The sequence below is a fragment of the Eschrichtius robustus genome, chromosome 4 (assembly GCF_028021215.1).
Source record: "Eschrichtius robustus isolate mEscRob2 chromosome 4, mEscRob2.pri, whole genome shotgun sequence".
In the NCBI taxonomy this organism is placed as follows: domain Eukaryota; kingdom Metazoa; phylum Chordata; class Mammalia; order Artiodactyla; family Eschrichtiidae; genus Eschrichtius; species Eschrichtius robustus.
Genome location: NC_090827.1, coordinates 150,591,580 through 150,605,071, shown reverse-complemented (window position 1 = coordinate 150,605,071; position 13,492 = coordinate 150,591,580). Strand labels below are relative to the sequence as shown.

The 13,492-nt window shown below is 42.3% G+C and overlaps 1 protein-coding gene across 7 annotated transcripts in view; it reads left to right on the top strand.

Moving 5' to 3' along the window:
• GRK4 (G protein-coupled receptor kinase 4) overlaps window positions 1–13,492 on the top strand; it is an 82,357-nt gene that overhangs the window by 36,020 nt on the left and 32,845 nt on the right. For 6 of the 7 annotated variants that reach the window (XM_068543533.1, XM_068543531.1, XM_068543535.1 and 3 more), the window contains 4 exons: window positions 1,828–1,905; window positions 8,130–8,233; window positions 11,445–11,537; window positions 12,531–12,594. In XM_068543533.1, coding sequence (XP_068399634.1) covers window positions 1,828–1,905; window positions 8,130–8,233; window positions 11,445–11,537; window positions 12,531–12,594 — 339 coding nt within the window. The remainder of the gene's footprint in view (window positions 1–1,827; window positions 1,906–8,129; window positions 8,234–11,444; window positions 11,538–12,530; window positions 12,595–13,492) is intronic. The other variant, XM_068543538.1, reaches the window with a different exon arrangement.

The window sequence follows — 13,492 nt, the reverse complement described above, 5'->3', positions numbered from 1 at the left end:
TGCTGTATTTTAAGAATTTAGGGACCTACAATTCTTCTTTATTCTAAAATGGCTAAACTGCCTTGTTAAAACTCTCTTTTAGGTTCAATCTTTTTTTTTTTTTAATTTTTATTTTATATTGGACTGTAGTTGATTTACAGTGTTGTGTTAGTTTCAGGTGCACAGCCAACTCTTCTGATATTGTCATACCTGTTAGTTACTAGGTGCTTGGCCCGTTGAGTGGGCCAGCAGGTTTTGCTTTCTGATGATAGCCGTGTGGGTGAATACATCACGCCTGCCCCTGCCATTGTGCAGCACTCACTGCTCCGACTCTACTTGTAGTGGGTGATGGCAGGTTCTTTGAACTTCTTGAGCGGAGAGAGGGCATCTTATCCATTTCCCCCTCATGACCCCTGACATGGTTGTGTGCCCTGTTCCCTGCTCAGTGTTTGTTGAATGAATTAATAGTGTCTGTATCAGTCAGGGGCCAATGAAAGAAATGAAGGCAGTAAGAGATACATATTGAGAAATTTACTGCAAGGAACTAGCTTACATGACTGTGAGCTCTGGCTAGGGAAGTTGAGGATCTGCAGGACAGACCATCAGGAAGGGCAGGATGGAGCTCTGCGGAAATGGGGTGAAGCTGCTGTCCTCAGGCAGAGTTCCTTCTAGGAAGGCTCAGCTCTGTTTGTAAGGCCTTTCCACTGATTGAATCAGGCCCACGCAGGTTACGTAGGGTTAAAGCCAACCGATAGAGACTCTGATCGCATCTATTGTGCGGATACCAGCGTCACAGCAACACTAGGTTAATGTCTGAGTAACTGCAGATTGGTGCCCTTCAAGTTGGCATGTGTCCAAAGACCATCACAGAATCACAGCTTTCTTTCCCATTAACTGCCTCCAGAACTCCCAGAACTTGAGCTGAACAGTGTGCCAGTCAGTGTGCTGGTGAGGACCATGCCCTGAGCACAGAGCGTGGAGCTGGCTCTGGCCGGGTGGTCAGCCTGGTGGTCACGGCCCCTGTGCTGGGCCTGAGAAGGGTACGGAGTGAGGGATGAGGGTGCACTCCACCCACGGCACTTTGTCTTGGAGTCCCCTTCCTGTGTTCAGAGGATCAGCTTCCTTGGGTCTTCCTTTCCTCACTTCTCCCTTCAGCTCCATCTGGCTTTTACCTTCACTGCTCTGCTAAGGCCCCAACCTGCAAAATCGGGGCTTCACTGAGGCCTCCTCATGCTTGAGGCTCCGTGGCTCTTGACGCTGTTGAGCAACTTCTTGAAATTCTCTTACCTAGGCCTTCGTGATCTCTCCTCTGTTTTCTTTTCCGTTTCTTGTTCCTTGCTTGTCCTTTATGGATGTTTAGATATTGATCAGGTGCTGCTTTTGGGCCTGCGTGGTGTCATCCACTCCTACGGTCTCTCTCCTGACACCTGTGTGTGAATGACTCCTGCTCAGGTATTGCCAACTCTGACTTCCCTGGGAGCACTGCACGCAGGTGTCCAAGTGCCTCTTGGACCCCTCGAAAATGCCGTTGCCTAGAATAGCCCAAGCTGTTTAATTTATTCCATTTTATTTGGCCGCATTTAATGGCTGAAAATACAGTATGATGTAGAGAGCATTGTGGAATGTATTGCTTTACTACATTATTAATCCCTTAAAAAAAAAAATTTTTTTTTCCCCTCATGGCCATTAGTTTTCCAAGGAAGAGCTGCAGACACTTGATCAATAGAGCTGCTCTCTGGTTCTTAGGGCACCAAGTCAATTTCACAAGTCAGAGGATTTTTTGAAACATTACGATGTCCGTGAAGAAGCTTAACTAACATTTTTCTTTTCTCTCATCGCTGCAATCAGGCGGAATATGAAGTGGCTGCTGACGAGGACAGAAGAGACTGTGGGCTCCTGGTCTTAGACACATTCTTCATTGAGGAGGTGTGTTTTCTTCTGTAGCGTAAAGATTTGTAAATAACTTACTTAAATAATCCGTGTGCATAGCCATCTTTACTTAGTTGGAATAAGTGTGTTAAAATCTTTAATTTCTTATAAATGTTCCTTTTCTGCACTTTCTTTTGATTCACTGAGGAAATTAATAATTAAATCTCTTGGGAAATTGATTTAAAGAATTTTGAAGTTTCTATGTGTCCTCAAACAGAATATAGGCTTAGAGAATTTTATTTTCCTCTCTTGGACTGAAAATAACATTTTTCTCTTAAAAGCTTTAATGGGTCTTCATTTTTATACTTTTTGAGTCACTTGGTTCTTACAGTTTAGTGTGTCCCTGAAATTAGAGTTGTAACCTGCTTCCCTCCATCTGGCTTGCTTTTTGCAGGCCGTTAGAAGTCCTAAACCCTGGGCAGGTAACTCTGTTGCAGAGTTGGAGGAGTGATGGCTAACATGTAGTGAGGATTGCTCTAAGCCTTGTGCATGTAACACATTACTTAATGCTCACAACAAACCTATGAGGTAGGTGTATTATTATGTCTGTTTTCACGTGATAAGACTGAAAATCAGAATGGGTGAATGACTTACCGAAGATGACACAACTAGTAAGTACCTGAGCCAGGAATCAAACGTGGAGAGACTGTAGTTGGAGAATAGTGTGTTGAGAATGGGTTCAGAACATTCCGATTGTGAGTGTAGCTAATGAAGGTGGTAGGGCCATCAAGGAGGGGGGCTCACTCATAAGAAAGATTGAACGCCAGAGGGAAAGACCAGTGGACTGTCTAGCGGGCACAAAGATGTTCCCATAGCTAGTGCTGGCAGAGATGTGATTCACACCCAAATAGGTTTTGACTCCAAAGCTTGAGTCTACCCCAGCCTCCGGCCTCAATACCTTGGCTATAGATCTTTCTTTTCAAACACAGGTGTTCACAGCATCTACATATTTGTAGGTACCCCCAGGACACTAATTGGGAGCTATAGAAGAGAAGTTTCCTTTATGTAGTTTTTAAAGTCTTTTTTGTTAACTTCTCTTTCCTTCTTCACCTTTCCTGAAGAAATACTCACATAGCAAGAGAGGTTGTCAAGGAGAAAGACATAATTTGAAAAGTTATCCTGGTGGATATAGCAAGTATAGAAGCAGGAGGGAGCAGCAGATATCCATCTGTGGCTCAGTAGTAGTGAGAGATGTCTCTGGGCTGCCTGAAGATGATGGTGTTGTTTTTGTTTTTCCTTGTCAACTGGCGGAAGCTATCCTTCTGCTTTACTTAAAAAAAAAATGAAAATGAGTCACATCACCATTGTAGTTTTTCTTCTTGTTGTCCTTTCTTTAAAAACAACGAAAATCTCTTTCTTTTACATATAAAAAAGGGAACTCCTTTATTCAAATTTCAACATCACCGAATACCTAAATCCCCTAAAAGTAAGGCAAGACTGTATATGTTCAGTCTTACATTTCTTTATCCTTTCACTCAGTCATTCTTAATTTTCTTTTCAAGATTCCCAAATATTAAAATTCAACCAAATTTGATTTACCAAAAAAAAAAAAAGACCAAAACCGAGTGTGATTTATCCCAGGAATGCAAAGTTGGTTCAATATCTGATAATCAAATTAATATAATACATTATATTAATAAAGTACAAAAAAACTCACATGATTATCTCAGTAAAGGCAGAAGAAGCATTTGACAAAATCCAAAGACTCCTTTATAATAAGAGCCCTCAACAAATTAGGAGTGGAATGGAACTTCCTCAACCTGGTGAAGGACATATACAAAACACAGCTGATGTCATACTTAAATGTGAAAGGTTGGATGCTTTCCCCCTAAGATCAGGAACAAAATAAGGATGTTTACTCTCATCTCTTCTACTTGGCATTGTACTGGAAGTTCTAGCTAGGGCAGTTGGCAAGAAAAATAAATAAAAGGTATCCAGATTGAAAAAGAAGAAGTAAGACTATCTATTCGCAGATAACATGATCTTGTTGTCTTAATCCATTCAGGATGCTATAGCAAAATGCCACAGACTGGGTGGCTTATAAACAACAGAAATTTATTGCTCGCAGGTCTGGAGGCTGGGAAGTCCAAGATCAAGGTGCCAACATGGTCACCTTCTGGTGAAGGCCCTCTTCCTGGTTCATAGCCAGCACCTTCTTGCTGTGTCCTCACATGGTGGAAGAGGTGTGGGGTGTCTCTGGAGCCTCTGTTGTAAGGGCACCAGTCCCACTCATGGGAGCTCCATCCTCATGATCTAAGCATCTCCCAAAGGCCCTACCTCCCAATATCATCACTTTGGGGTTAGGAATTCAACATGTAAATTTGGGGGGCACACATTTCAGATCATAGCACTTGTATATAGAAAGTCCTGAGTATCTATACACACATTAGGAGAAAAAAAGCTGCTAAAGCTAATAAATGAGTTCAGCAAGGTTGCAGGGTACAGGATTACTATACAAAATTCTATTGTGTTTCTATACACTATCAATTAAAATCCAAAAATGAAATTAAAGCAATTCCATTTACAATAACAGAAAAAAGAATAGAATAGTTAGGAGTAAATATAACAAAAGAAGTGCAACACTTATACACTGAAAACTTCAAAACACCATTGAAAGACAGTAAAGAAGGACTATAATAAAATGGAAAGATATCCTATGTTCATGGATTAGAAGACTTAATACTGATTTGTAGATTCAATATAATCCCTATCAAAATCTTAACTTCCTTTTTTTTGCGGAAATTAACAAGCTGATCTTAGAATTCATACACGTACTAAAAGGATCCAGAATAGTTATAACAATCTTAAAAAAGAAGAACAAAGTTGGAGAACTTACACTTCTCAATTTCAAAACTTACTACAAAGCTACAGTAATCAAGACAGTATGGTACTGGCATAAGGACAGACATACAGATCAATGGAATAGAATCGAGGGTCCAGAAACAGTCAACTGACTTACAGTAAAGCTGCCAGCACAATTCAGTGGGGGAAAGAATCGTCTTCTCGATAAATGGTGCTGGGACAACTGGATATCCACATGCAAAGGAATGAAGTTGGACCCTTATCTAATACCATATACAAAAATTAACTTCAAATGGATCAAATACCTAAATATAAGAGCTAACACTGTACAACTCTTAGAGGAAATCTCTAAGGTGTAAATCGTAGCTGTAAATCTTTTAGGTGTAAATCTTCGTTTCACCTTGATTTAGACAGTGGTTTCTCATATATGACATCAAAAGGACAGCAACAAAAGAAAACAAACAGATATATTGGACTTCATCAAAATAGTGCTTCAAAGAGCACTATAAAGAAAAATAAAAGGCCGCCTATAGAATGGGAGAAAATATTTGCAAGTCCAGTATCTGGTTAGGATCAGGTATCCAAAATATATGAAGAGCTCTTACAATTCAACAATAAAAAGACAACCCAATTTTTAAAAAATAATAAAGATGTATATTTTCAACAGAGAAAAAATAAGCATATATCTGCAAAATCCACCCACCTCTTCTTCCCCATCAGTGGACTTTCCTATTAGAGTTCTCGGTGTCCAGAACTTTAAAAAGCAAGGCACCGAGTCATTTGGTAAAATTTCCCTGGTGACTACCTTTTCTGAAAAATAATTCTTGTTCCTTCATTTAAAGCCGCAGCAGACGTCTGTGTCCCACTTTGCTTACGTTTAGCATCTGGCCAGTGGTGCCATTCCTTAGCTTGCTATACTTTAGCTTACCTTACTTCCCTGCTCATGGGAGACTAGAAGCATTGCTTTTCCTTTCTGTGGAAATACATTTCTATTAATATAAATGTTTTCTAAGGTATTGAAAAAGGATCACTATTTGGAGTAAATCATTAAATAGTCTTAATAGAACTAACCTGCTATTTAATTCAGCTTCAGGAAATTGAGACCTTTGGAGGGGCAGTAATACTATGGAGAATACTGAGAGCTACTTCTGTAAAACGTGTATTTTTGAGACAAGCGTGGGAATGTAATAGCTTTGTCTTCTGTGGAAATTTTGTCTTGATTTCTGTTTCGTCCTTAGGCTGGAACAATGTGTATTTGTTGAGTAAATGAGTGAACAGACTTCTTTTCTGAAATGGTGGAGTGAATGGATCCCTCTTATCCTCATCACAGCCTTGCCGCGTAGGAAGGAACTGGTCTCGAGGGAGGATGGTTCAGGCTTGGCTCCCCCACTGTTCGCTGTGGCTGTACAAGAATGTCTGTAGCTCCTGGAGCCTCTTCCGTCGGGTTCTTATGAGGCTAAGTGACATAATGCCTCACTTGTATTAGGCAATTTAAATGACAGCTATTAATCATTATTAGTTATAACAATATTATTGGTTTTGGGGGGAAAACCAATTTCAGCATCTTTGATGAAATAGCTGCTTTGATTTATAGAAAATACAAAGTTTTGCTGTAGTTACTCAGCTATACCGTAGGCAGAAATGAGTGTAGAATGCACTTCTCATTTCTAATGACAAATTAAATGTGCAGTTGAACGTGACCTGTGTGTTTTTTTCAATAAATCTGGACAAGTTTTTTGCTATGTGTTTTCTTTTTTCAGAATTCTCTGGATGAGGGTTAAGAGAATGGGAAACTGGTGCGTGGGGACATATTGGTGAGAATGTAGAGTGATTAGAGGCTTTCTGGAGGGCAATTTTGCAATAAATATCAACGTTTAAAATACGTGTATCCTGGGCTTCCCTGGTGACACAGTGGTTAAGAATCTGCCTGCCAATGCAGGGGACACAGATTCAATCCCTGGCCCGGGAAGATCCCACATGCCACGGAGCAACTAAGCCTGTGCGCCACAACTATTGAGCCTGTGCTCTAAAGCCCGCGAACCACGACTACTGAAGCCCGTGCGCCTAGAGCCCGCGCTCCACAGCAAGAGAAGCCACCACAGTGAGAAGCCCATGCACCGCAACGAAGAGAAGGCCCCGCTCGCCGCAACTAGAGAAAGCCCGCGCACAGCAATGAAGACCCAAAACAGCCAAAAATAAATAAATAAATAAATAAATTAAGTAATTAATTAAAAAAAACCCCAAACCAAAAACAAGACACAATTGTGCAAAGATGTTCATGGCAGTGGTGTTTGCAGTGGAGAAAACTGGCAACTAGAATGGTTAAGAGAAACAGAAACCCATGCTCTGGGAAACCATGTGGTCATTAAAGAAAGCAGGGTAGCTTTGTAGGATTCATCATATACTTACAAAACTGTATATATATTTATCCCATTTCTATGAGGGAAAAATGCGTGTATTTCTGAGTGTGTGTGTTTACATTTTTAATTATGATTAAAAAAACAAAATTTACCGTCTGAACCATTTCTAGGTATACAGTTCAGTAGAATTAAGTACATTCACATTGATGGGCAACCATCACCACCATCCATCTCCTGTGCTTTTTTCATCTTGCAAAACTGTAACTCTGTCCCATTAAACACTAACTCCCCACTTGCCCCTCCCCTCAGCCCCTGGCACCCACCATCTATTTTCTGTCTCTATGAATCTGACTAGTTTAGGGACCTCATGTAAGTGGAATCATATACTATATCTTTTTGTGACTGGTTTATGTCACTTAGCATAATGTCCTCAAGGTTAATCCAGGTTTTAGCAGGTATTAGAATTTCCTTCTTTTTTTAATTATTATATTTATTTTGGCTCCGACGGGTCTTAGTTGTGCGGCACACAGGATCTTCATTGCGGCATGCGGACCCTTAGTTGCGGCACGTGAACTCTTAGTTGCGGCACGTGAACTCTTAGTTGGTGGCATGCATGCAGGATCTAGTTCCCTGACCAGGGATCGAACCCGGGCCCCCTGCATTGGGAGCACAGAGTCTTACCCACTGGACCACCAGGGAAGTCCCAGAATTTCCTTCTTTTTTGAGGCTGAATAATATTCTGTTGTTGGGATTGACCACATTTTGTTTATCTGTCCACCCACTGACGGACACCTGTGTTATTTCCATCTTTCGGGTATCATGAATAATGCTGCTGTGAAGATGGGTGTGCAGATATCCCTTGGGGACCCTGCATAGGAATGGTCTGAAGAGGCAGGTGACACACTGAACTCTGGAGAATGAGACTGGGGTGGAGGGTGAAGGTGGCCCTCTGACCTGTTATTTCATACACTTTGTGGTACAATAAGCTTTAGATTCTGTTTTCAGTTGGTAAATTATGAAATCACTAATTGTCATGCATTTGGTCTGTGCTGTCTTAAGAGTTCGGCAACCCCTCTACCAGAAATACCGGGCCACGTTGTGCAGGAGTGCAGACTACAGCTGCAGGAGGACCCTTCCAAAGACGTCTTCAAGGAATGCACTCGGTGAGTGGGTCGAGCTGGCCCTGCACACATCCTGGGGCTCCGCCCCAGACGGGGCTCACAGCAGCTTCTCCACGTGAGTGTCCTCTCCAGGCCACAGTGGTCCCCTTCACCAGAAAGGCAGGTGAAGAGTGACAACTACACGACATAATGACACACTGGAGCGCCCGGTCACGAGCGTGACTTTGCTGCCCTGGCCCCTCGGCACAGCCTTCTGCAGTGCTTGCTCTGGGATGAAAAGGGTCCCATAAAATGTTGTTTTTAGACCTTGGCACTCGCTGAAAATATCTTTTCTGCAGATCTTTGCAATAAGGACAGGAAAATCCTAAGCCAGAACACTTTGGCTGAACTCAGCTTCCTTGTGTACTAGGAAGAAAGAGTGGTTTCTGAGGTGACCTGGCCCAAAACATGGAGTCATTTGTGTACTTACAAAGACATTCGGCTATCACTCATCCATTCACTCAACAGATGTCTGTTGAGAGCCTGCTCTGTCAGGACCGATGTCGGGTTCCTGGGGCTGCCGTGACGAAGTGCCACACACTGGGTGGCTGAGGAAATGGATGCACCGTCTCCCAGCTCTGGAGGCGAGGGGTCTGACGTCAGGGTGTCAGCGGGGCCGTGTGTCTGAGAGCTCTGGAGAGGATCCTTGTTTCCTATTCCAGCTTCTGACGCTGAAATTCTATCCTGACATTGACAAACATGGGCGCTGCACGTGACCATATGAGACTGGTCAGAAATTCTGCCTTCTCTGTGCGTAAATTTCAAGACATCGACTTAACGGTTGCTGATCTTTAAATGAGTGTTGATACCCAGGCATCTCTCTGTTTGATTTAATTCATTCGACTGATGACTGTCACTCCCTAGATATTTATTAATGGCCATTTGCCATCGGCTGTTGCAAGGTGTCAGCTAATTGGAGACTTCAGCATAATACCATGTATAATCTAGGAGTTTCAGTGTTTTCTATTATTCTGTCTCATCTCAGTATTGTTACAGCCTTTGTTTCCCCCCAAACCTTCTTTTCTCGTCTTGGATCCCAGAATCCTGATGCTGCATAATGAACGTAATGATTCCTTTATGCTCCCTGTTTTCCACATGAAGCTGTGGTGAGAATCAGCACAACGCGAGGGTTAGTGGGGGTCGTCAAGATGAACATATTAAAAACCAGTGCTGAACTGATGCACAGTTTTAAATGTCATAATTTTTAAAACTTGTGTGCAGTAGGTTTATCTGCCAGACTAGGGCAGCGGAGCAGAGTCTGTTGTTTTTGAGGTAAGGAGTACTGGGAAGTGAAATTGAGATACACTGGTAAGTTGACTATAGTCATTAATCTTACTAATTTATATACACTGTGAAATATACAAATGTATTAGAATCGGTTGGTATTTGTGTTGTTCCTTCATGGAGACACTTAAGTACCTTCATAAAGATGATTTAGCTGAGCTGATAGTGTCGGAATTCTTAAACTGGTTCAGAAAGGCTTGGAGTTGAGCTGCCCACATGATCTCGAGGGAAAGGAGCCCCAGAGGCAAGGCCGGGCCCTGTCCTCACCCCACTGGGAAGTGAGGGCTTGGCCTCCAGGACAAGTGCAGTTCTAGGATTGGTGTGGCAGTATCTCAGGACCCTGTTACACTCTTACAAATTATTGAGGACCCAAAGAGCTTTTGTTTATGTGGGTTATGTTCTTAAGAAATAAGATGACACAGATGTTCCACTATCCTTCAGAGCAAAAACGTTGTCACCTGTCTTGTGGCCTCTGGAAAACCCTTCTATGAGAGTGGGGTTTTAAAAAGGTAATTCATGTCTTAGTACTATTATAAATATAGTTTCATTACTGAACACCCCCTGAAAGGGTCTCGGAACCCATAGGGATCCTCGGAACACTTTTTGAGAATCACTGTGCTATAACATTGGTCAATCCAAGAACATCTGAATAACCTCTTTTTTGCAAAATCAAGTGAAGCAAATCAGATGACTTGCTCAGAATTCTAAAACCAGTGTGGATGCTGGCATTATCCCCAAAACCTCCTCAGTTACGATCCAGTAGCAACTTTCCGGGCAGCTGTGATCGCTCCCACTTGGACTCTGCCATGCCCGGGGTATGGTTCCTTTCTCTCTCCATCGGGGTGACTCTGCTTCGGCTCAGACCGTCTCCCTCAGCCTCCCGGCCCACGGTCAGTGTGCTGCAGCTCCCCTGGTGCAGCTGCGGGAACCCTGGTGACACCTGGCTCTTAGCTGGGCGCTGACTTAGCCATCTTCTTGCCCAGCCGTCAGAGCCTTCAGGACGGCCCGAGGTGACGTTCGCTCCGGCGTCAGCACAGTGCTTGCGGTCACTCAGCGGATACTCATTGAGTAAAGAGCCATTTTAAATGACAGGCTTCATTCTGTCCCTCGTCTACTCCCCAAGTAAAACTTGTATTACTGCTATAATAAATCATAAATAAACCTCAGAAGCATGGCCAATTGCATACAATTTCTTCAAGAAATGTGTAGCATAAAATAATATATTGAGTGCTTTATTTATTTATTTATTTATCTATTAAAATAAATATATTTATTTATTTATTTATGTTTGGCTGCGTTGGGTCTTTGTTGCTGCGCGCAGGCTTTCTCTAGTTGTGGTGAGCGGGGGCTACTCTTTGTTGCGGTGCGCGGGCTTCTCATTGCAGAAGCTTCTCTTGTTGCAGAGCACGGGCTCTAGGCTCACGGGCTTCAGTAGTTGTGGCATGAGGGCTCAGCAGTTGTGGCTCGCGGGCTCTAGAGCGCAGGCTCAGTAGTTGTGGTGCATGGGCTTAGTTGCTCCGCGGCATGTGGGATCTTCCCGGACCAGGGCTCGAACCCGTGTCCCCTGCATTGGCAGGCGGATTGTTAACCACTGTGCCACCAGGGAAGTCCCTGAATATATTTTAAACTCTTGTCTTTCTACTGGTAGATTATTTTTATCAAGTAATTATTTTATTAATATTCATATACATAAAAAGAACCTCTGACTTTGGGAAGGTAAATTGATTTTATTTCTTTTGAATTCTTGCCTTCATATTTTTACTGGTAGCATTAGAAACGAGTGTGGAATCTGTAACTGCAAAATTCAATGTATTGAATTGTGTGTAATGATTCCCTTTCCCATATCCAGTGCTCATTTATGCACTAAAACACAGTTGTTTTCATTTTGTAATGCAACAAATGTACATAATTGCATAAAAACTTTTTCTAGGATTGTCCATGACTATTTAAGTGGAGAATCATTTGAAGAATACCAAGAAAGCTCATATTTTTCTCGATTTTTACAGTGGAAATGGCTGGAAAGGTATGTTCTAATTTAAAATTCAGTAAAAACAAGTAGTAACTTCCATTACTGCATACTGATTGATGTATACTTTTCCATCTGTCAAAATACTATTGGAAATCTTGGGCTGTATATGGCATTTTTGTACAGAAATTATTAATATTCATTACACAATTTCTTTGGATCCAGTGGACTCTGTTTTCTCTTTTTAAAATAGCAGTTAGCCCTGTTGGTGCAGTAGTTAGAAAGTAAACCATATTCTAGGTTCACAGAAACGTAATCCCATGTGGTGGTTGAGTCTTTGCGGGCTCAGCCTCCTGCTGGCTGTGTGTCTTCAGGCAGTGACATAGCCTGTATGAGGAGAGAAGTAATTATAGGTCCTTGTTCTGTAAGAGAAGAGAAGTAATGATAGAATCCACACCCCTGGACTGCTAGGGTCACCGGAGGAATGTGTGTAAAACGCTTAGCACAGTGCTTGGTGCACAAAATAAGTGCTCAGAAAGTGTTAGCTGCCACTACTGTTGTTGTTGTAGTTATGATTACAATTATTATTGATTTATTAAATTTCCACTTCTTGTTCATACAGGTTTCTTTTGAGGCTTTGGTGTAAACGTCGCCTTTGGGGTTCTTTTTTCACAAGGCAGCTCACTGTCGAGGTCACTTCCCTCAGCAGCTTTCTGACAGGCCCCAAGAGCCATGCCGAAGAACACAGACATATTTCATAGTGTGGGCTGGCTGCAGGCTTGTGTTCAGTTAGTAAGGATAACGGGACTCTTCTGCAACTATCTTCAGTGTTTTCAACCAAGTTTACATGTTGACGTGCTTGTCTCTGAAAAGCCGCCCCACTGAGGGAGCCACAGGCCCTGAGCCTAGCACCCTTGCCCTGGGCACCCTCTTGGAGCAGTGGGGGTTCCCTAACTCAGGCTAGGACAGGAGCTAGGTAGGCTTTTCTCTTTCAAAATAGCAGTGTGATGTGAGGCCTTAAGCTTTTTTTTTTTTTTTTTAATTAATTAGGCAACCAGTAACAAAGAACACATTTAGACATTACAGAGTTCTAGGAAAAGGCGGATTTGGAGAGGTAAGTAGTATGGGACCAGCTACGAGCAATACTTCTAGAAAAGTAGACAGCAAGGTAACTGAAAAGCGTGATCTTCAGGTAATGTATCGACTTTACCAGTACATTCATTTCCTTACTGTGTGTTTTGGGAATAATTTTAGGAATCATGAGAATTAATGTTGAACTTTGAGCAGAGGGTACAAGCTTTTAAAAAATTCAGAGATCCGGGAAAAAAAAATAATTCACTATCTGTGTGATTTTACATTTCACTTCGTATTTCTTAAGTTGTTTTCTCATGTTCAGTGTTCAAGCTCAGTAAGGTTGTCCTGACTGAAAAGATTATTCTGTTTCCATATGGTGGAATTTCTGTTACTCCATTTCCATAATTTAGGACTAGCCTAAAAGTTCACGTAGTACACAGTATGTTATTAAATATGCTCATTTAACTCAACTCCGGACATGTATGTACCTTACACCTGCATTGAAAGGTGTTAGAAAATGTGTACATTTGGGAAAATCCTAAAGAAACTACCCACAGATTCATGAGAGATGGTCTTTAAATATGATGGCATTCCTAGATAGAGACCACTGTGGTAGGCGGACAGAGAGTCCCGTGCAGTTCTGTTTAGGTGACTTAAGGAGATGTCAGTTGCCTCACTAAGTATCTGGAGTGGTCACTTTCAGTTCAAGCCTTTCTAAGTCCCCAGACCCAGGCGAGCCGTAGAGGAGCTGAGAGTGTGTGTCGGGTCAGAGCAGGTTGTACTGTCTGCGTGTGATTTGCAGCAGGTGTGCTCCCAAGTTCCAACTGAAGGCCAGAGCGAAAGCCACCAGAGTTCCCCTAACATGAATTAGAGCACCGGCCCCAGAGGTGTCACGCCACCAGGGAGATGTGTCATCCACTCGCAGTTGACGTGGGAAG